General features: G+C 39.8%; 1 protein-coding gene across 1 annotated transcript; it reads left to right on the plus strand.

Annotated features, from left to right (window-relative positions):
- The first annotated feature begins 4,659 nt into the window (after positions 1–4,659).
- Positions 4,660–24,731, plus strand: stk33 (serine/threonine kinase 33). The gene is made up of 14 exons (XM_079498060.1): positions 4,660–4,783; positions 12,758–12,897; positions 13,416–13,529; positions 13,675–13,779; positions 13,969–14,107; positions 18,719–18,804; positions 19,403–19,490; positions 20,099–20,174; positions 20,678–20,790; positions 20,982–21,067; positions 21,455–21,611; positions 21,867–22,015; positions 23,615–23,707; positions 24,000–24,731. Exons 2-14 carry the CDS (start codon positions 12,811–12,813, stop codon positions 24,195–24,197), a joined length of 1,491 nt encoding a protein of 496 aa, XP_079354186.1. The 5' UTR covers positions 4,660–4,783; positions 12,758–12,810; the 3' UTR covers positions 24,198–24,731.
- Positions 24,732–24,978: the final 247 nt, after the last annotated feature.

Below are 24,978 nucleotides of genomic sequence, written 5' to 3' on the forward strand. Positions count from 1 at the left end.
TTTGTATTTGTCATTTTAGTAATTAAATGATTACAGGCAATTTTCATGTTGATGGAATTAATTTGATGTAAATATTTATGCTGTTGTTGTTTTTTCAGTACATGTCAGGGAGATACAATTCATTTTGTATGGTTTAGGTTACCTTTTCAGTGGAGTCATATCAAGTGTGGGTGATAGAGGGCATTCTTTCCACATTCTGGAGTTTGAACTAGCCATCTCTAACCATCCAGAATATCTTTGATCATTATCACTCTATTCATATACTAAGTCAGTGGAGTATTATAAGAAATACATTTCTTAATAATCACAAGCATGATTTGCCTAATTAAACTTTTGTATTTCAGCAGTGTTTAGGAATCAATTTCTCAGGCTTAATAAGTATTATGTTTATTTAGCATTGATCTTTTTTTTCTTTTTAAAGTAAAGGAGAAACTTATATACTGTACATTTCCTGCAGTTGACATATATAAGTCATGCTATTAAATGTGAAATGCTTTTTGCAATTTAAGATAGAATTTTGTTTTATTATTGCACAAATTATTGTTTTTGCACTCTGATCAATGTTTTGTTGGAATTTAAAATGAATACATTTACTATTATGTCCTGTTATATTACGGAAGAATAATCCTATCTTACCTCTGTGCTAATGCATTCTTGATTGATGTATAGTTAACGGTTAAAGTATGTTTTTTACTGTTATTGCCCGCCATACATGCTGTCCTACATATTGACATGGATCAATAAAATTGACAAGAGAAACAATTGATTCCCTATTTTACAGGTAATGTATTCCTCCCCTCATTTAGAGTGGGTTCCTCTATTCTAGAGGAAATAGCATAATGTGATAATAATGTAAAAATATATTTTTGTAGTTTTCATGATTCATTCTTTATGTGATTTTGGGGACACTGAAGGGTGTATAAATTGTCTTTAAAAATGTTTTACTAGCTGCTATCAACTTACTGGTTATTTCAATATCCCTTGTTACTGATATAGTGAATTAAAATATTCCACTCAACTCTGAGGTGCAGGAATAACACATTCAGCATGTTTGTCTTGGATGATATCATTTGGGTTCTGTGAGCAGTCAACAATGGAATGAATCACAGTTTGATGAATTATCTGTCTGTGGAGTGAGACGATGTTGGAGCCATCTATTCAAACAAAGACCTTTGGATAATATATTTGCAAGTAGGCCCAAATATAAGATGAAAAATGCTGTTTTAAATTAACTATTGTTTTTGGCCATTATATTCACAGCAGGGACGTCTGGATTTTCCAGTAGCTTTCACATTAAAAAATTGCAATGAGAAAGGCAGTTTATAGGAATCCAGCCCTCCTTGGTGGGAGATGCAATCATAGCAGATTAATGATATTATCATTTTAACAGGCTTTGGAAAATATAAATCATACAGCAGCTTGACACTAATAATTGATGAAAACATATCATATTTATGTCAGCAGCATAATTGCATAAACAATATTCAATATTTCTACAACAACAAATGCCAGACCTCTATGATAGATTGAGACAACTTCTGTTGGATAGTGAACTGAGCTGCTTTCACAGGCTTGGCAGTGTTAATAAAATATGCCGGGTAGTGTTGATAAGAATGTGCTAGCTCACAGGGTCAGCCAGTAGTGATTCATTTCATGTCCTTGTGCTCTTTAACCATTTATGGCATGTGCTACAAGACAATTAATGTCCTATAGCTTTGCTAACATGTACTGTAAAACAGTGGTTCTGAATCTTTTCTGGATCAGTGCCCACTTGAAAATCTTGAATAAAACACAACATGCAGCAAATCAGGCAGGACAGAGTAGGAACGCAGATATTAAAACTCAAATAAAAGCAAGAGTGAAGAGGTGAGTCTTGAGTTGAGATTTAAAAATGTCTACAGGGTGCGTGTCTGAGCTGGAATGGAAGTTTATTCCAGGCCGTTGGCCCGTAAAAGCAGAAAGCTGCCTCACCATATTTTTTTAGGCATGCACTTCAAGCAGGCCAGCAGTGGAGGACCTGAGGGGGCGGTTAGGAACATATAGGTAGGCAGTCACAGAGGTAAGAAGGTGCAAGACCATTTAGGGATTTATAAACAAGTAAAAGAATTTTAAAATCAATCCTAAAAACCACTGGGAGCCAATGCAGTGATGATAGAACTGGGGTAATGTGTTCTCTCATCTTAGTTCTATAGTTAACACTCTAGCAGCCACATCTTGAACAAGTTGTTAGTCCCCCCCATGACATTTCAAATAATCCATGCAATGAAATGAAATGAAAAAATTAAATGAAAAATATTGCGTACACGTACAGTAGAAAACATATTTTCTCATGGTATGCTACAAAGTACATTATGGTATTAAATATGTATTTCCCTCTTGCTGAATAATCAAGAGAGATGCTTATAAGTCAAATAAAACCTGAAACCCTTCAGTTAGAAAATAATGTGTTTAGGATTCTTTAAAAATACCTACTCATGGATATTTGAAGTAATAAATGTTAGAACTCATTGGTTGAGGCAGAAGAGACATTTTTCTTTTCTTTTTTTCCTCTTTTTGTGACGGCTTTTGACTGCTCTTACAAACATTTTACTGTGCACTTCATAGGTAGACACTAGAGAGTTGCAGTTGACAAGAGAGAGAGGAAAGAGCGAGAGGGAGTGAGACACTATAGATAGAAATACAGCGTCTTAATGGCTTTCCTTCAAACCACATCCATGAATGATATCAAGTTGGCTCTTCTGGGTACAGAAGAAACAGGGAAGTCTAGTATTATGAAATGGAAAAGTACTGTTTTCAGTTTGAAGCCATGTAGGCCTATACACTTCACTTCCAAGTTGTCTACACTACAGTATAACTGGGAAATGGACAGGACCATGCTAAAGTAGCTATAGTTATATTTAGGCCTACAGCTATATGGTTTATAGTTTGACTCTGATAATTTGGAGCCACAATAATCAACAATCATTCAATGTCCAAAAGAAAGTTGTTTTTCATGGAAACTCAACTGCTGGCTACGTGACGAGGTAGCTGGTTCCACGATTTTCTTAAGCCTCAATTGGTCAGCTGATCTCAGTGATTTGGACGGAACATATAATTCCAGAACATCAGAGACATAAACTGGCGCTATCATGGTCAGTATCATGTCAGTATCATGGTCATCATGTTGTTCCTGTAGGCTACGCAGGAATGAGGGCCATGGTGGTGGCCCCAGATGACAACAGTAAGTAGTTGACATCCTGGCTGGGATACTGCCCATCTTGGACTATGCGCATCAGTGGTTTCAATCTAATGCCAAGGAGGTCGAGATGAGAGTGAGACACCAGAGGTCCTGAGTCTGACAGACCTGGACTATGCAGACAACATCAGCCTGCTTTCCGACCACTGGAGCTCCTGAACAGAGTGGAGTCTGAGTGTTTCAAGGTTCGGCTAAATGCCAAGAAAACCGAGGATATCGACTATAATCGGAACATTCACCTCTGAGCTCTGACAACAACAGGAGGCACTGCTCTGAAAGAAGTCACATACTTCAAATACCTGGGCTCATGGGTCAACTCAACCGAGCAAGATTTTAAGTGAGGAGGCACTTCCATGGAAGGCCCTGAACGGCATGGCCAGTGTATGGAACTCCAACCTCCCCCGACAAATCAAACTCAGCTTCTTCTACAACGGTAGAGTCTGTTGAATGCTGGACCCTGAAACCAACCCTGCAGAAATCCTTAGATGGGTGCTACACAAGAATGCTGCATGCAGTATAAACATCAGCATTGATTGATTGATTGATTGATTGATTGATTGATTGATTGATTGATTGATTGATTGATTTATTAACAGTTTGCAGAATTACAGTACATTTCAAGTACAACTCAATACAACAACTGTTAACTGTGAGTGGACGACACTATAAACACTTGTTTACAATAGGGCCCACCATTTTCAATTCATCAAAAGCAAGAGTGGCCAGCTCCATATACGGAGATCTAGGGGTGATCAGGTGTGATCAATTGGCTAATTTGGGCCCTGTCCCGGTTCTCGAGTGGATTATAGATGTATACGTACACATGTACAGTATGTATGCCCAGAGACTTGCATTTATAGATACAGAGCCACAGCCAACTCAAGAAAGATGCAGGAGCTGAAAGTACCAATGAGCTGACCAGATGTATGAAGAAAATTAGATCATAATCACATAGCCATTCATCCATTAATAATAATAATAATAATAATAATAATAATAATAATAATAATAATAATAATAATAATAATAATAATAATAATAATAATAATAATGTATTGTATGGATGTTGAGGTTTTTTTTAAACACCCAGTACAATTTAAGTCTTGTCCACCAGATGGAGACTCTAGTCCATACTACTACTACTACTACTAATGTGAATAGCATCGCTCCATGTGATTATCTCAGCACAGGTTCAAGGGGTTCATAAATGTACTTGTTAAGGCCACTCTGAGCCCCGTAGATTAATCATATAGAGTAATATATCAGGATTAATCCACACAGTTTTTTGTTGTTTTTTTTGTTTTGTTTTTTAATGACAGGATAATTTCCCGGCCAGCAGATGCAAATCCTCGAACGGCAGAGATGAGTGTCTGCGGCGCATATATTTTGTCCCCGGTCAGTTTCCGTAGAAGTCGGTACTCGCTCGACTGTGCACAAGGAAAGTTTGATCATAGAAATGAGGTGTTTCATCAACCATGATCTGCGATAAATCATACTGTGGCATCGGATGGACATAAACAGGAGGCTCGTGACATTAGCCTACACAAGGTAAATATTGCTACTAGCTCGCTACTGCGGAAGACATTACAACAGCAACTTGGTATTCCGTTGCCATGACAACGTATGCTGGAACAAACTTCAAATTAATTAAGTCAATTACAATCGGGCCTCATGTCTACCCTGTATGTCCCTGGGGTGTTTAGCATTTTTTTTATTTAAAGGCTGCTAGAATTGCAAAAATTGACAAATCAAGGTAGCACAATACTTTTAGTTACACTGTAGTTACCACTTTTTCATTTGCTGCACTGCAGCATGCTACCTTGAATTTAAAATGTCCAGAAAGTTAACCGCTCTATTAACATGGCACGTATAAATTACATTGGGGTTCAGGGAAATTAAAGTTGTTTGTGTAGTCTACTACAGTCAGTTGATGACATTGCATGTGATTACTGTGATGTTTGTAATGTGTATGGCATCCTACATTGTTCAAGCAGTCTGTCTGTGTGCATTTTCAGGTGATTTACAAATGTCATCCTAAAGAGAAAGCAAGTAGGCTACTGTAGGCCTACATGATACAGAACGTGGAATTTGGAATGATGAAACAAAAAAGAGAGCAGAAAAGATTGGAACAACACACAGTTGAAGCTGATAAATGGTTATATCTTGGATTGGTGTCCCTTGGATGAAATTGGTGTCCCGACTGAAAATGTATTTCCCTTCAATTATAGGCTATTCATTCAAGGTATTTGACTCATGCAATTGTAATGAACAGTTGGCTACCTATTGATTAGGGTTTGAGGATTTGTTAACAAATCATCTAACGTTCAAGCCTGAATACAGCTGTATAATTGTAGATTTTATCCTTGTCGGCTTCCACAATGGGTCAGGGTGTTGTTTCGTTTCGAATGGCACATATTTTTCTAGACGTGTCTTGTAGGATTCAAGCTCAGCCAAGCTAGGGCAGAGATTATCTTGTACCATGATTAAGTCCATTTGACCCTACTGGTCTCCTAGCAACATGTGTCCTAAGCAAGTGGGGCAATTTGATATTTAGCATGTTTTTCCGGCTCATGGACACTTAAAGAAGACAAAAGGAATAAACGGACAGATACTTCAACAAGACAAACGGATACTTGGAGGGTTTGTTTAGGTTAGGGGAACAGGCTTGATAGCTGAGGAATGAAGGAACTAAAATAACTAAAGACATGTGCAAATAGAGCCCAATTGACATTAAGCTTTCGCTGTCAGGTAGTTTAAATAGTTTCCAAAATCATCATCATTATTGGTTTAAGGTCCACTTTCCAGGCACCACTGGGTTGCACGCATCCACCTGGGTGACAGCAGACTGCGGGGCGAGCGCTGGTGCTTTGGAATTGGGGGTCAGATCAACATATGGAATTAATTCTGTATTGGCCATATATGGAGCGTGTCTTGACTCTTGAGTGTACAGGGTTTGATGAGGTCAGATCATCATATGGAATGTCAGAACAGGTCAGCTCCATATATGGAGATCTAAGGGTGGCATGGGGGCAGTGTACAGGGTTTGATGATGGCCCAGGTAGGGCCGGGACTTAATTTTCGGGCCTGTTGAGGACTCTAGTATTCGCCGGCTGCTGTGCGCGGCTGCATTAATACGGTAACTTTGGGGCAGGCCCGTCTAGAGTTTAAATGGACAGGTATCAGTCAAAAGGGAGACATCGAAGATTAAGGATGGATGGGGAAGGATCAACATATGGAATGTCATATATCCATATATTTGGATATATAGGGTTTGAGGTTTGAGGCCAGATGTAGAGTTGCTGGTCAATATTGATGATCTCCATAATATGGGCTTAATTGCGACAGCAGGTCGCATTTACTATGACATCAGGGATCTCCATCCCTGATGATGTCACGTGATGTCACGAGACCTGGGCATCATATATGGGGGCTTTCCCAAATTCCCATGTATGGGGATTTTGAGTGATACACTGACTGACTGACTGCCGGACAAAAATGTACGATTTCATAGTAAATGCGACCTGCAGTCGCAATAAAGATCATTTTGGACAGCGAATGTTAAAATAATTGAACCAAGGAAGCCAGTTGCTGTGTCACTTACGCAGCACACATCTGTCAAATGAATTTCTCTTTGTAAGATTAGGATTTATTTATCCCATAAGTTAGTGAAGTAGTCTGTCTCAATATTTGCATTCTAAACATGCAATTTCTTGCCTCATCAGGTAATGTAATTCCATGCTTCATTAGGAGTGTGAAGTTTATCATTTGTCATCAAAGCCAAGCTGTCAATAAGTGATTACGTTTCAGATGAGGAAAATTACATTTCGGTTCACAGCAAGCAAGACTGACTGCAGTCTTTATTTTAATTTTAATTGCAGCAGGTAAACCTGTAAGGCTTAGTTATGTTAATGATGTCTTGTTGAAGAAAAACACAGTCAAGTCTTATTAGCCTATCATTTGTTACACTACACTACTATGTAAGTCAACAAATCTACTGTTAGACACGCTGGGCACAATATGCGCTGTAGAGTGCATTGCTGGAATTTGGCGGAAGTACCGCTCAAGGAAGTGATGTTGATGCTTTACAAATCTGTTTACATTCTCTGTGTATGAAACAAGTGTTGTGATTGGTTGAATATTGTATCCGGGGGAAATAAATCTGACGGATGTTCCGGACTGACATTGCCGGCTACCAGGTTTCTCTCTTCGCAGATGAGTAAACCTGTGTAACTGTTAGATTAGATTAGACTGGAGAGTGTACTGGTTGTCTCCACCAGGCCGAAGGCATGGGGAGAGAGTATGTTTTGCACTCCGTCCGTGTGTGTGTGAGTGTGTCTGTCCGTCCGTCTGTTACCAGCTAATCTCCGGCACCGTTAACCCGGTCGATGCCAAATTTTGCACACACACTCCCTGGATGCCAACGATGAACCTCTGCCCCACATTTTCCAGAACGGCCTGTTATAGTGCCACCAGGAGGCCGACTTTTGAAAAACACTTTTTGATTTTACTCCTCCAGATTCTGTCAAACTCCCGCAAATCGTTTATATAGTATCGAGTATACCGTAAAAGCTTGTGTGTGTCCAAACAACAGACATAATTTAGGCACAGGAGGTAACTCCTGCCAAGTGGCTGCGATCCTGATCATGTAAAAGACAAGTGTGAAATTCAATTAGTATTTCAATCTTAAACCTCCCCACACACTTTAACACTTATGTCACAATCTAGGGACTCACGTTTTAGGAGGCTAAGCAAACATGTGCTTCTCACAGAAAGATAGAGAACTCTTATTACTTGATTGGTGACATTCAATCTGTCAGAATTGCTTCCTCTTGAAATCTGATAAGGTGTGTATGTACGAAGGCAGTGGCTCCTGACGAGGCTGGATGTGTATTTGATGCTGGTTAATCTTTCAGCACCACTGTGCATGAAGTGAACAAAGCCCATAATGTGAATTGGCATTATGACTTTATGCTATCTACTGCACATTCACAAGATCAGGGTTAGTCCAACTAATCAATTCCATATTGTTAATTGAGCTGACTAGAAAATAAATCTCTAACTATACTAGATTGTAAGTTAAATCAGTAACAAGGAGTATTGAAGATCCATTTCCGTAGATGCAATAGTTAAAATACAGCCTTTACCAGAGAGAGAGAGACCATTATTTAGTTGAGAGTTAGAGCATCATGAAATTCAGCCCGGGGCCCCGGGACACTATTGAGTAATTGGAGTCAGTCCACTCAAACTCAGAAATAGCAAATAGGTAGCTACAAATTGAGGGAGATGGCTTGTAATGGACAAACCGCACTCAAAACCCATATTGTGGTGGTTGACGTTGTCACTGATGTGCCACTGAAAATGTAAGGAATAGGGATGTATAGGCCTACTGAGCTTTTGTGAAGCTACCCATTGATTTAACTGGTGAAAAAAGTAGCTGAAGTGAGAGAAAAAAAACAATTTCTCAGTCTGGCTGTTTTGTTTCTTTTTACGAGGGCCCCTGGGCCAGTAATTTTTGGGGTCATTTTCTTTATACAATCAATGGCCAAGGCTTCAAACCTAGTTTCGCCAAAGGGCCCCCTGGGTCACAGCCCCACTGGCCCAATGGCTAATTTGGCCCTGCTTATTGCTTAACTACATTTTAACAAAAGATACTTTTCTTCTCATTCTAGTTTAGTGTTATTAGTGGGCAGTAAAGGGACACGGAGACAAAATAAAAGTTTACACTGTGGCTCTCTTTTGTATATTTATTTTTGGTACCACCTGAGTAGGCTGACACACTGCCCTTCTTCAGACTTTATTTTGTCTCTACGTTTTGTAGTTTGAAGTTCAGCACCTGACTTTGGATGTTCACCTCTTTAGATCCTCTGAGTGCAGGCAGGCAGGCAGGCAGACAGACAGACAGACAGACAGACAGACAGACAGACAGACAGACAGACAGACAGACAGACAGACAGACAGACAGACAGACAGACAGACAGACAGACATCTTGTCTGTTTAGGCTGATTTAGCCTTTAGTGTTTCTTGATGTACTGTAGTATTTAATGCTTAAGGCACAGACAGACATGTCTTTTTATTTTATTTTTTATAAAGAATATTTATTACAAAAAACACACAAACACAACAAGAACATAATAACAAACAAGAAAAGAAAAACAGCTCAGGCACAGGACTATTGTAAATGAAAAAGATGAAGTATACAAAGACATGGCAAGAATTATTAACCATAATGACAATAAATGGCTATTGATAGACTCCCATTAAGGAAATAATTGAATAGACAGACATGTCTAATGAAGCAGAAATGTGACTCTAAAAACTCTCAAAATGTTATGAAAGTCTGCAAAAATATGGGTCCCCAAACTCTATACTTTTAAGAAACAGATTGGTCTCGACTTGAGTAAACTGAGACAACTCCATGCAGGCTACAAGGCAAGCTATTCAAGACATGTGCCTCCAGACTGTTGTTATCCATTTTAAGGTCAGACTTGTCGCCCTGACCTGACCGTGATATCTTATTTCCTCTGTGTTGGGGTTATGGACTATCTCTGAGGCATCTGCAGTGCAAGGACACCCCACCAGCTGGCCCCCAAGTCCCCAATGATACACTCGTCACATGCTTCTGTCTCCTACAAATGAGCTGTGATTGAGGTGATTGGGATTTCCAGAGGCTGTCACAATCGTTTTTATTAGAAGAACTAGACAGGAGATAATGGGAGAGACAGGCTTGTTATGAGAGTCCTGTCAGGGATCAGATAATGCACCAAGTGAAGAGGTTAAAGACACCGCTTCCTTGTTAATAATTAATTGCTGTCCGTGTGGTAGATCCACTTCACTGCTCCCAGTCATCACTTGATAATTGCTTTACATTTAATTTGGCTTTAGAGAGTGTTTTTCAAGCTGGGTAAATTGTGTTTAAAGTTAATATATCAGACTTATAGCAGTTATATCCTTGCAGCTTTGTCAGAAACTAGTGGTGGCAAGATAACAATAAGGTGAGCTAGGGACCTGAACAGAGACTACTTCATGATTTATTGATTCGATGGAAGTAAACATCTATTATATTCAAAGCATTGTGTTGATAAAATGTTCTGCCAATGTCCTTGTCCTGTGTTTGACACTAACAGTGCTACATTATACTGGAGTACATTTATGCATTATCCCAGACCAGTAGGCAACACTGTATTTAAAAATGGTGTATAGGCTGAGTGGAAACAATGCATATAGTATACACATAGATACAGCACCGCTACTGTTAAGAGGATAAAAAGGCATGGAGATATTCGGTAGGCTAGGTTAGATCAGCTCTTTTGTTTTTGAGGGGTGCTAGCCCCTCCTATGTCCAGCTTTTGGTGTATGTGCACAATTTTACGTCATAGTGTCCGATGATGTCATGATGATGTACAATACTGTGAAGTGAGGAGTGCTCTTATCATTGTCAATGATAAGAGCGTCCCTCACTTCACAGTTCACACGGGTGTGATGTTTAACTATGCATGTACACACAGCGTCCTTGAGTCTGAGAAAGGTGCACTTAAAAGATCACTTCACCCAAATTGGTCCTCACTAATCAATGCTCTTTAGGATGGCACCATTTCTGTCTACTCACTCTGTGTCTCAGAGCAGATCTGTGGACAGTTCAGAAACCTGCCTATCAGTGACATAATTGGTTGGCAAGTCTGTTCATTTCTAATCTGTCAGCATCACTGCCCTAAACATGTAGTATTTTTGTTAGTAATAAACACAGAAGCACCTGGCAGGAAGTGGACTTAGTTTCGGTTTGGAGTAGCCAAACTGAGTTCCTGTTAGATCAAGACTGATCTGTCTGATCTTTCATTTTACATCCTGATTGGCTAATATTGGCATCTAAAGTTTGCAGGAGGCAAATCCTTAAGGCAGTGTCTGATTGCCATGAATCTTCACATTGGCCTGTTATTAGCTTTTTGCTAAAGACATTTTTGCCACTACTCCACGCCTACAGATTTTGGCCAAACATCACGCAAATTGCCTCGGTATACAGATTATGTCTAATTTGTCTATGGTCAATAGTGAACAGACATATTTCATCCTGATTGGCTAAGACTGACTTCTACTACCTGGTCTGGCTGAGTGAGACCTGTGCTCCGAGGAGCACATTCTTCTAGTTTATTAATGCAAAAACAATGGCTTCTATTTCAGCATGCTAACGTTCCAGGTAGAGAAAGGCTATCATTTCTATTCGCTTAATGGAATCCCCATCGATGATGTCATTAGGCAGATTTCTGAACTGTCCATAGCCCGCCAATGACACGCAGAATGACTGAAATAGATTGAAATTGTGCCATCTTATAATGACTACCGGTATTATTAAAATACTGAAATGGTGCATAAGCTGTTTCAGTTATCACATACAGTATTATGCACACCATTATATTGTGAATACAGTAGTATTCCATGCTGGTTCTTGGGATAGTTTAATAGTACAGTAAGGCCTCCTGCCGAGGTGGCCTGTGACTGACTGACTCAGGTCTCAGGTCATCTGAGTTAACTCCCCCTTAGTTATTTAGGTGAAAAGAACACAGGCACTTTACGTATACTGTGTCTGTAATTGCGAACGAAGTGATTGCGAACGAAGTGAGCACTAACTATAGAAGCTGGCCAAAACTGTCTGTGTGTCTGTGTGTGTGTCACGCTGTAACACCACCCGCCCGCCACCAGAGGGCAAAAGATTGGGTGCAAACCAATACGAACTGAATTTGGAACACAGAGGTGTGTGTGTGTGTGTGTGTGTGTGTGTGTGTGTGTGTGTGTGTGTGTGTGTGTGTGTGTGTGTGTGTGTGTGTGTGTGTGTGTGTGTGTGTGTGTGTGTGTGTGTGTGTGTGTGTGTGTGTGTGTGTGTGTGTGTGTGTGTGTGTGTGTGTGTGTGTGTGTGTGTGTGTGTGTGCTTCGTTCGCTTCCCACGCTTACGCGTCTTACTTGTACTAAAAATATACAAGCACATAACATCAAAGTAATATCTCATGCAATTCAAGGCAAGTGTTTGTATAGCACATTTCTACGACAAGGTGTGCGTTAAGACAACAGAAACATGCTATAAAAGGCCATTTGAATAACATTTGACATGATTATTAGAGGTAAGAATGAATAGAAAATAAAATGAAGCTCAAACAAAACAGATAAAAAATAAGAGAATACAATTTAATTGCAGCTAAGCACAAGAAATGAATTAAAAAAATGCAGTAAAACGCAGCAGCAAACATAAAAGTCTTTAGCTTTGATTTGTTGTAGCAGACCTGCAGTTTTCTGGGAGTTTTTCCCAGATAAGAGGTGCATAAAAACACTGCTTCTCCATATTTAGTTTAGACTTTGGTACAGATAATTACTATAACTACTTTAAGTTGTATGAGTAGTGTACAACAGATATTCCTGGTGAACGGTTCTGTGATTTCAGAACAATGTAATTGGTGGTTTATTTAATTTTGTAGTTAGGCTGTAGGCTCAACTTAATAACCCCCCCCCTCCCCTCCTGTGTGTGATTCTACTAGCTGAATAGCCCACATCATCTCTGGTGAGACAGCCAGATGATTGTGGAAGAGGCATGAAAATGGCTTCAAAGCTGTCCCGAGGGAAGAGTCCAGAGAGGAAGGTGCCTCACACCCGCATGGAGAAGGAGGCTGACCTCCAGGTATGAAGAACTCTTATGCATTCGTTTCCTTAACAATCTCCTCTACTGCCCCAGGGGCACTTCTGGGGCAACCATACTGACTCACTGGTGGTGACCTCTAATAGTGTACTCCATATGCACTTGTGGATCACACTCCACTTTACTCCTCAATACGCCCACTTCTCAAGGGAGTTTGACTGCTCTCTTTGCCAAATCCAAAGCAGGCAGTGCTCAGCCTTGCATGTGCAGAGATAATGATCAAGTTAATTAGACCTGAGATTGAATGAACTGTGGCAGCAACTTAATCATTTGTAACTTGATTAGAAATACTATATTCTGCAGCTCTAGAGACCGGAAAACTTCCATTTCTTTCCAAAGTGCTGGAAAATTAAGATCTACTTCAGGATTTAGGTCTTGAGTTAATGTGGCATTACACCAAACTCATAAACGGAAATATTCGCATAAGCTGAAAGTAAATCATGTTCTTTCGCGGACTGACTTTGCAGATCTATTAATGGTTTCCTCCATTACCCCTCTAGCAAATATACACATTTGGAAGGAAATTGGGTCAAGGTAGGTTTGGGGTCGTCTGTGAAGCCACTCATATTGAGACACAGCAGAAATGGGCTATTAAGAAGGTGAACAAAGAGAAGGTTAGTACACGTGACTATTCCTCTGGGAATTCTGTGGTGATGTGGTGAAAGAATACCTTTAAAGCCAGTTTATACATTTTAAAACATCTTTTCCATGGTTAAGATAAGACTCCTTTACCAGTGAACTGACTTCCTACCACTGCAGGCTGGGAGCTCGGGGGTGAGATTGCTGGAACAGGAAGTAAGCATTCTCAAACATGTGAATCACGCTCACATAATACATCTCAAGGAGGTCTTTGAAACACCCAAGGTAAGTCTGCTATTTTCAATATGAAAATCTGATGCAAAGCTAATGAAGGGAACAGTGTTGTGCGTGTGAGAAATATCTTAATCCCACAGGAATGGGGTGCTGTGGTTATGCATAAACGACATGGATGAGCACACATACAGTACTGCTCCGTTAGTGACATGCATTATTTGCCACTGTTCTTTGTTTTAGCGGATGTATCTAGTCACTGAACTCTGTGATGGAGGTGAACTGAAGGAGCTATTGAAGAAGAAGAAAAGCTTCACAGAGGAGGAGACAAGGCATGTCATCCGTAGCTTAGCTCAGGCCATTGTCTACCTGCACAAGAAAGGTAGTGATTTCCCATTGTTTGACAGTCTGACAGTACAAAAGGTGACTTCACACATTTACCCTAAGCATTAACAATATGACAACTAAAATGTAGATCTGGGGATACAGAATGTTACCTACTCTTTATCAAAAGCATTCAGATGTCGTTGCTGTCTGATTTCAATAAAAGAAAGCCCTGACTTTCAAAATGTGTAAATATCGTACTAAATGTTGATATAATATACCTATAATGAGGATTGTAAATATAGGATGACATGATGCTAGCAGAGGATGATTTAGGGTAACAAGTTAGATGTGTCACTTATTAAAAGCCTCTTGGAGAACACCTCTGTGAATGTGAAGTTGTGGAGGTGGATTGGATGGGGAGTGTTTTCCTCGTTCCCCAGAGAATGACGTGGTTTGTAAGTGCGGCAATTCCACTGTCTACTTGACCAGAACCCGTAGAATGAGGTATAATTATTGCTGTTGGTGTCATAGACCATTTCAGGAAGGCTCATTTTGGATGAGCCTTCCTGAAGATATACTACTGTAGTATGGCATATGTTTGCATAGCACTTGTTACTATGTAATCTCCTCAGTATTAAAGTGCATCTCACACAGCCCACAGTCATCATTAGGGTGACTTTCAGATGATTCACCAATGAGACTTTGGAGTGAAAATCCTGCCCACACACTTTACATATGATTTGGACCTGCTACTATTTTGTGATCACCTCTGCGTTAACATCCCCATCGTCATATACAGGAGTGGTATTGGTTACAGTGATTTCTTTGTGTTTTAAATGAGTCTGCATGTGTAGATAGATCCAGATGTATGTTGCATGTTATTTAGACAAATGTGTTATATTTTTTAAATGGGATTCAAGAGGTTAATGGTGCTACAAATGTTGCTCAGGGGGGCATGTCATATTCCTTCATCAGGCTGATGTATTGTTTGTTGACTACACACTTCATGATTATGTTGTGAGTAGTACAATATAGTATGTACTGTAGTACAATATAGTATGGCTAGTTATTTAGGGCGGCTGTGGCTCAGGAGGTAGAGCAGGTCGTCCAATGATCCCTGGGTCGGCGGTTCGAATCTCGACTTCTCCTGTCCACATGTCGAAGTGTCCTTGGGCAAGACACTGAACCCTACATTGCCTCCAATGAGTTGGTCGGTGTGTGCTTGCCACCATTGGTGTGTGAATGTGGGAAGTGAGGACGCTGGCGTCGACTGTTCGCCGCTACACCTCCCAATGTATGAATGAATGAACCATTGTAAAGCGCTTTGAGCACTTGGAAAAGCGCTATAAAAATGCAATTCATTGTAAAAATGCAATTCATTATGGCTGTATTTCTGAAGACAGTATTATATCAATATGTAATATTTTTGAGGGGTGCTAGCCCCTCCTATACACAGGTTTAATGTTTGTCTTTAGTTCAATGTTTGTTTTGTAAAAGCATTGACAATGAAGGGACAATTTACGTCATAATGTGTCATTTACGTCATATTGTCTCTAATGTTTGTGTTGGCACCGTTTGTTTCACATCCCCATTACATCACCTAATCAACATGAGTTAGACTTATATCATAATATATTAGCGCCCCTCACTTCACACGGGTGTGATTTTTTGATATGCATGGCTTTTGAAGATTACGTCATATGACAGCCAAGTCTATGGGAAGTTTAGAGCACTTAAGACGTAAATTCTTTGCCAGCCAAGTCTATGGACTTTAATGTTTGATTAGGGCACTAAATGATGACGTAAGTCTTCATGTGGCCGATACAAATACAGTGGGTGCCCCTCACTTGACACAAGTGTGATTATTTTATGACATAGTGTAGTATAGTAAAACATATTTAAAGAACCCCTATTTAAGAGTGTCTAAAGCTTTCCTTGGGAAATTTGCTTTTAGGGCTTGGACTCACAAAAGTATCAAGCCCAAACCTGCATAAATTGCATGCTTGTATTAATTTGTTTTCTGATTTGTTTGTGTTTTGTGAAATGTATTTATGTGTTGCACTTGCGGACCACGTGGAAGTGAGGAAGTGAAGCAAATATGAGCAGACAAAATTGGAACCGGTCCGGAACACAAGTTGATAAATGAGCTTAGATCTCTCTTGATTGGATGAAATTGGTGATGTCCCACGTGAACATGTATTTTCTGTTTATTAAAGAGCTGGAGAGATAGGGAGACCCCTGTTACTGAACACACAGTCTATAGCAAGATTATCCTTAATAATGAGATAATAATGGACAACTGTCTGGGAGGAAGTTGGACAAATATTTATTCAGTCTCAGGAGTTTATTTGAAAATGCTGTTTTTCTCCTCACAGTGAAATGTGTAGTTAGAGGTAATTTAGGACATTGCTTGGCAACGAGACACCATTACATGTGGCTAATGATTCATTTACAACGAGCTGGGGTGGAATACTCATTAATAGGCGTGTTTTCACATGGAGAGTCCCTCTGCGCTGCTATACTTTACTTGCATAGTGACTAATGATGCCAATGGGAATATATTAACTTTAACTTTCCAAATTGGGTAGCAAGCCACTTGATGTTATAGTGTTAACAGTCTGCACGTAGTCCTATGAACCGGAAGTGAGTTCGCTTTTTTTCCCCCATTCATGCAGAAAATAAGGGCTTTTGGTTAAAATCCACCAAAACAGCCTGTGGATCCTTAGGTTCACAGATCTGAGTGCTCCTCCTCAGATGTGAAGCGGTGAACACTGATGTTTTGGGGCGCTACCCACACGTTTAGCTGTGTTGCTCATTCCACGATTGCACGCTCCTTACAAGTTATACCTCGTTGTAATCAACAATAATTATGATTATAAAATACAATACCAATTGGTATTATTGAAGGGGAGAAATAATCAACGGAAATTAGTTTCTGATTTTTTTGTGTGCAGTTTACTTCAGCTCGTTTATACGCAATATTGATTACCTACCTACACATGACATGTACACCTACTACTAGTTTAAAATGGTATTTTCAATATTCTGCAAGTTTCACAGAGTTATACTGAAATCTGTTTCAGTCAATCGTGCGCCTTAATAAAAGGCGACTTGTGATTCAGATTAATTGCATTGCCTTGGCTTTCCTTTTGGTGAGTTATATTAACTTCTTCATTCAGGGAAGGCCCTAGTGTGAGTAATGTACAGTATGAAGTCATACCTACTCCATAGGACAGATATTCTTTTGAGAGTGTTTCCATTGTGGCCTCAAAATGTGTGTGCTGTCAGACGTTTGGCTGGCAAGCGGCACATACGGAGACCCCTGAATGGAATGTTTCCATGAATTAATTTGATGGGATGTTTGTGTTCCAGCTGTTGCATTGATACCAGCACTGTGTCTTTGTCATCATGCCTCTGCCACCGTACATGGTGGCTAATGGTCCAGACGATCTTGATTTTTGAACTTGTCACCTTCCTTGACCTCTTATCACTAACTGATTTAATCAATTATATAAAAGAATGAATTCAGGGGAACATAAAAATAAAATAATAATCATATTCATAGTCCAGTTTTCGGTGAAGAAGCGGTGGTTAGTAACTAATGGTGGTTAGTTGTGTGAGCGGTGACCACTGCGGCGTGACGTCATGTAGTAGTTTTCAGTGGTCACCGAAAACTGGACTATGAATAGGCCTTTAGCCTATAAGAACAAGTTTAGAAATATGTTTAGGATAAGGGTTAGGCATAGTTTTACTGAGTCAAGTTTGGGAATAGGCTTATATTTTGCCACCGTTTTACTGAGGTTAAAGTTAGGATTAAGGTTAGGTTTAACGGTTTAGTCAGTTTACTGAAGTTATGTTTAGGAATACCTAGGAAGACCGTTCTACCGTTCCGCTGGATTAACACCAGAGGCCACTGTTTTGAGGCGAGCATTCTGGTATTCATCCATCCAGCACTAAGCGTCTTTTGAGCCATGATGACTCACATTTCCTCTTCTAAAGGCCTTAGGCCTTATTTCAGTTCAACACTTCACATTGTATCCAGTTATTTATCCAGTAATTAGGTGGTTGGTTGAGGGTACAACTATTACTCGCCTCTATGTAAAAGATCAGTCCCGTGTGAAGTGAGGGGTGCTCTTATCATCATCTCATTCTGTCCAATTACAATTTGCGTCCTCACTTTTGTCATCAATGGTTGTGTTTACACTGGCCTAATGTGCACAACTAATGTGCAACACTCAAAACTAGTCATGGGAAACAGTAGCAAAAATTGTTTGTGCTTACGCTCTAGTTTTTGAGGGGCGCTAGGCCCTCCTATGTCCAGCTTTGAGGGTTTGTGTAAAACAAACATTGTCCTTGAATGCCATTGACAATGAATGGCCCCTGAAAAATAGCAATTTGCATGTGCACTCCACTGAGCCATTGATGGACACTTGAGTAGTAAAATAGATGTGTGATATAAGTGGCACACAGTACAATCACAGTGTAAACGTATACATTTATAAATAATTTTTAAGAGTAACTCATTTGTGAAGAATGAAATGGATTTGTTTACATTTGTACACTGGAAGTTAAATTTACATGCAGGATTCTTTGTGTACCTTGCTGGAAATCAGTGTTTCTATCCATAATTTATGTATGATTGTAAAAGTAACCCCTCATGTTTCAGATATAGTGCACCGTGACTTGAAACTGGAGAACATTCTAGTGAAAAGCTATCTCCGTGCAGACGTTGACAATATGATCAACATCAAGGTGGGACGATGACACACACGTAGAAACTTTACATTCTGTTGCTCATCCTTAAGGCCGATTCATACTTTGTGTTGAAAATGGACAACCTACAAGCTTGTAAGTTGGCTATTCTCCACGCGCGACAAAGTATCAATCTGTCTTTTGTAAATGCATGGAATCGTTTTTTCTCTCTCTTCCAAAATCTCTCTAAATTCTACCTCATTATGACAGACCCCCCTCTGGGCCTTCCTTCATAGTATTCTTTATAAAGAGAGTCAACAGCATCTTTTAAAAAGATGACTGAGTGATCCCAGCATGCTGTTTGCATTGATAAAGAGCCAGTAGAAGCAGATACCTGGTGTGCAAGACGGCAGAAAGAAATCTCTCTCTCGTCTCTCTCTCTCGCTTTCTCTCGCACATTGCATGCAAACTAGACAGAACAGAACCACACAGCCTTATTAGCGCATGTTAAATGTTTGACAGGTAGAATACCAGTGTTTGTTCCTATGCTCTACAGACAAACACTGTTTCATTTTAACAAAATGCACCTTAAAACTTTCGATTTCATATCTTTGTAGAAACTGAATAATAATTCTTGCTGTGTATTATCTCCGTATAGGTGACAGATTTTGGTTTGTCAGTGATGAAAGGTGGGGTCGGGATTGAGAGCATGCTAAAGGCTACCTGTGGAACTCCTATCTATATGGGTATGACACCTGTACACTACCCCTCACACAACATGCCCAGATTTGACAAGGGCTGCAATATTTCAAGTAGTCTTAGTAGTATAATATACAGGATTGCAGTCTGGTACAGCAATGTTATTATAGCTATATGCATCACACCTGGGGTTCTATAAAGATGCTGGCCCAGAACAGACAGGAATGGAAATCCTTTGTTGCTGCCCTACATGCCAGCCGGCTTAAAGGACAGTAATAACTATACTCTATTTTCCTTTCATTTGTTGCTATGAACTATTTACATTGCTTTTTGCTTCTTGGTTATTTTGAATCTTCTTATGTTTTAATCCACACTGCCGGGGAAGCTTTAAGTATAAACTATCACTGCTTGCAGTGATAGTTTATTGTGCATGCGTGTGATAATAGAACACCTGGAGAACCTTCAAGTTATTACGTTATTCCCTACTGCAGTGGTCCTCAAAACATTGGTTAATGTAGCATAAAACCCTATATACATACATATACATAGAAGCTCACACCTTACAACAACCCAATACATATACACATTTGGGAGGACCTTGACAATGTTTTAGAACCAGACTCTACTAAGCTGAGAAAAAACCAATGTGTTTCAGCTCCTGAAGTGATCAGTGCATATGAGTACAGTCAACAGTGTGACATGTGGAGTATAGGAGTCATCATGTATATGCTGTGAGTACTGTATTCCCAGCTCTACATGTACACAACATGTACTGTATATGTCTTTGAAACCTTGTATGTCCAACACTGTTACTTTTCAGAAAATGGAAATAAGAGCATGTGTTCCAATTGATCCAATTTAGTTATTAATTTGTCACAAGCTGTTAATACTTTCCATTGGTTAAATATCTATAAAACCCACATGTGGACACACTTAACCACTTTCACTCAAAAATAGCGGATCTACAATCTCACAATGCGTCATGTTGCATCACGACATGTTGTGAGCTTGTTGATCGACTACTTTTGCTATGTTTGTGTGACACACTGTAATATGACAAAGCAGTCAATCAATTTAACAATAAACATAAAATGTTATAACATTGGAGACATGAGGTTTACATGTACATACTGCACATACTCAGTACATCAATTTGTTATAGTCTAATTGTTAAATTAACTCTGGACTTTGTATTGTACATAAAGAAATACGAAAGAATGCAATGCCCCAACAGGTTGTGTGGAGCGCCTCCATTCATGTCCAGTTCAGAGGAAAAACTCTTTGAGATGATTACGAATGGAGAGATCCACTTCATTGGGCCCACATGGGACACGATCAGTAATGCAGGTGATATTCTTTTACATCACTATTTTAATTTCAAGTTGGCTTTCACACTCACAGGCCTTTCCTGTCTCTCATTGTTTAAAGCTGGTTAAACATATCAATGTCCATCGGCAAGTGAAATACAGGATGGGTCTTGAGTGGATGCCTTGTGTTTTGACTCATTATTGTAGTGAATGTTGCGTTTCTCCCAACAGCGAAAAAAGTATTGAGTTGTCTTCTGAAAGTAGACCCTGCCCACCGCATCACTGCCAATGAGCTACTGGATAACCCTTGGATGACAGTAAGAAAAGGATTTTGTCCAACAGTGAAATCCTTGTAATTTATACTGTGTGTGTGTGTGTGTGTGTGTGTGTGTGTGTGTGTGTGTGTGTGTGTGTGTGTGTGTGTGTGTGTGTGTGTGTGTGTGTGTGTGTGTGTGTGTGTGTGTGTGTGTGTGTGTGTGTGTGTGTGTGTGTGTGTGTGTGTGTGTGTGTGTGTGTGGGATAATTCCCATCCATAATTAGTTTAAAGACATTAATTTAAATGTCATAAACAATATATTATTTTATGTAGGTAGTTGGCTCCCATTTATAAAATCAATGTAAATGAAATATAAAATAAATAAATATTAAAAAAATGGTGCCCATAGTTCTCAGGTGCAGTTCTCACTGTACCCTTTGTTCAACAGGGAGACACTAACACACCTGCCACGCCCACCAACGTGCTGGAGATGATGCGTCAGTTCCGGGAGGACCCGGACGGGGCCGAGGGACAAGACATGGACTGTGAAGGGCTTGTTGTAGACAACCTGATGGAGCTCTGTCCCGGTTCCTCCTCAGACCAAGGTTATTAGAGTTTTTTTCATTTGTTTTATTTGTTTTTAGTTTTAAAAAAAAGAATAGAAAACATTGCACATCCACAAGCTCAAAACGAGCTTCTAAATCGTCTTTGATGATTTTTGACTAAGACTAAAACTTTCAGTTAGTTTTGTAAACGCATAAAACCGTTTTAGTTATAATTCTTCTGTAAAGCCTAGGTTTTTTAATTTTTAATTTTAGTAAACAAAATGTTTGTCCAATTGTAGTTTTCTGTCTTTATAGTTTTAGTTAAGTATAATAAGCCTGCCCCGGACAGCCTAGCACCACAGCCCAGAGTGGCCTCCGCACACAGCGACTGTCGCAATGCTGCCAATACCAGTCAGGACGGACACACGGACAGCTCCGGAAAGCCGATTTCTCTGACAAAACAGGTACGGCTGCATAATCCGGCTATCGCATCACAGTGCTGTTTGTAACTTGGTTGTTGGCAGAGGCTGAAAACTCATGCCTAAACAGTGGAGCTTGTAGATCGGCTATATTCATTAAGGGACCAAGACCGAAGGGACTTCTTGGTCCACCCAAAGGGTAGCACTCAATCATGTCGCAAGACATGGCCAAAGCATTTCCAGGGGTCCCCAGCCAAAAACGTTGAGAACCCCTGCTTTGTTTATTGTTTTTTTCACAGAAGCATTATTTAAATACTGGAGTTGAGAAATAATAAGTGTTGGCATTAACAGCTTCTCTTAATAAACCCCACAAGTATAATGTAGATCACCCACCATTTTGAATAAAGGGTATGCGTGTGACATCATCATCGTACCCAGAAGTTATGTGGGAGCGCCTACTCACCCTACTGAGTGGCAAAAAACTACTTTCTGGCCTTGACAGCCCATACATCCAAACAGAAATCTGATTGCATTAAACAATATTAAAGGACGTTAAACTCACTTTGCCTCTCACTCACTTTCTGTCTGTCTGTCTGTCTGTCTGTCTGTCTGTCTGTCTGTCTGGGGTACGAACAGCTGCAATACCACTGGGTGACCTAACGTGGCACTGCTGAGCAGCCTAAAAGGGCTTATTGCCTGGTCCCGTCTTATCACTGCTTACAGCTATATTTGTATTTGAAATAGGGCTTAAGTGGCTAATTCTTGATATATTTGGGTCCCAAGAGTCACTTCCAAGATGTAGTGGACTCAAAAGTACAGTATATTTGTAATGTAGTGGAGTGAAGGTCATGTGCTTACATACTTAAGTATAGTGCTTAAATATCTGTACCTTGTTACTGTCCACCACTGGCCCTAAACAGTAGGCTACTTAATTGTGTTACTTAAGTAAAAGTATCAATATTGCAATATAGAAATACTAGTATGAAGTAAAAGTCCTGAATTCAAAATGTAAAACTATTTATCAACATGTACTTACTTAAAGTACCAAAAGTAAAAGTACTCATTATGCAGAATGTCTAATTTCAAGTTTTAAAATGTCTACAAATATTTTGAAAATAGCAGATCTACAAGCTCACTAGTGAGCTTGTAGAAATGTATAGCGCTGAAGTGGTTACTGTATGTAATGTACGTCTAGCTACAAAGTAACTACTAGTAACTAAAGTTTTAAAATAAATGCAGTGGAGTAAAAGTTCAATATTTGCCTCTGAGATGTAGTGGTGTAGAAGTAAAAGTACTCGAAATTGGAAATACTAAAGTGAAACTCAAAATTGTACTTAGGTACAGTACTTAAGTAAATGTACTTAGTTACTTTACACCAAGTCCCTACTAAGTCTCACTATTTCAATTACAGTCTAGTGGTAAAAGATCTGACCTTACTTGCACCTCAATTAGCTCATGGTAATGATCTTAACTTTGACTAAAACCAAGACTCACTGCATCTTAGATAACTCAGCATGCACTTGAAGTAAAGGTATCAGCATTCAGCACCCAAGGTTCAACTCTTATCCATTATTTAGCGTCATTTGAAGCTAGGTGTGCTTCTCTCATGTTCTCTTTCTGCTTATCTCTGTAATCTCGGAGTAGAGACAGAAGAAGATGTCGCCGACTGCCAGTTGCATGAAAATGAACAGTTCAACTGTGAAAAACAGTCAGTCCCATTGCAACCCCAACTCACAGGTCAGTCATATGTTGACCTTTTTAGACTACTATGAAATGTGTTTGGTTTAATTGTGTATACACACTATAGTAAATTACACTTTGGATATACCCAGAATTAGTCTATGACATTATGTTAAAGAGTGATTGATTACCTCATATTTTGTTTGGATGGAACAGCTTTGTAATACCATGTTTGGCGGCGATTGGCATGTAATCACCACTAGATGGCGCCAGATTAACCCACTATAGAAGATGGTGACAATAGTAGACAGTTGTTTTGTGTGATTAATGAAAAATGGTATCCCTGCAGTCCCACACAGGTGTGAAATCCTCTGGGCAGCCATGTGCAAAGCATCTCAGCACTCAGGACAAGAGTAAAGTCAGTCCTTGCACCTCCACTGTTGAATTTACCATCAAACCAGCCTGCAACCAAGGGAAGGCGGGAGCACAGAGACCTTCCACCAGCAGTGGTTTAAGGTCCAGTAGCACCTGTCTACAACAGCAATAAGATGTACTACTGCAACACTCCAGCAGCCTCTTCGACACCGCGTGCCAAAGGAGAGTGAACGAGTGAAATCCAGTGTTCCACAGGGTGTTCAAGGCTGCGACACAGTAGTCAAATTGATTTAAATAACGCCAAATCACAACAAAGGTTATCTCATGACACTTTACATGTAGACCAGGTCAAGCCCATACTCTTTCATTTACAGTCAAATCTTCAGTGTTAACGTAACACTGTTCTCTATTATTATTGTACATTTTTACACTCTTGGCTTTACTGTAAATGGGTCAATTTTTACACTATACTGTGTACTGTGAGATAGTACTGTACAGCAGGGGTTCCCAAACTTTTCATGTCAAGGACCCCCAAATTGACACTAATTAGCCCGCGGACCCCCATTTGAAAAGATATGCCAGGGCCCATGAGAGAATTTGTACGGCTCTAGCAGTGATTCTCAACCCGTTTCATTTCAAGGACCCCCAGTTTGACATGCATTAGTCTACAGACCCACATTTAATGGCATTTCTATCTCTGGGACCCCCAATTTATATTATAAAATCAATGTTAATTTAACTCTGACAGAGTTACAGACCCATAAGGGTCCATTTGGTTCCTAACTATCATTTAGCTGGGGACCCCCTGGAAGTCCCTCAAGGACCCCTAGGGGTCCCCGGACCCCACTTTGGGAACCACGGCAGTACAGTACAGTACAGTACAGTACAGTACAGTACAGTACAGTACATACTCCTACACAGCTACCTATTCAACAAACAAAACCAGACTTGCA

The sequence above is a fragment of the Electrona antarctica genome (assembly GCF_951216825.1).
Source record: "Electrona antarctica genome assembly, chromosome: 3".
Lineage (NCBI taxonomy): Eukaryota > Metazoa > Chordata > Actinopteri > Myctophiformes > Myctophidae > Electrona > Electrona antarctica.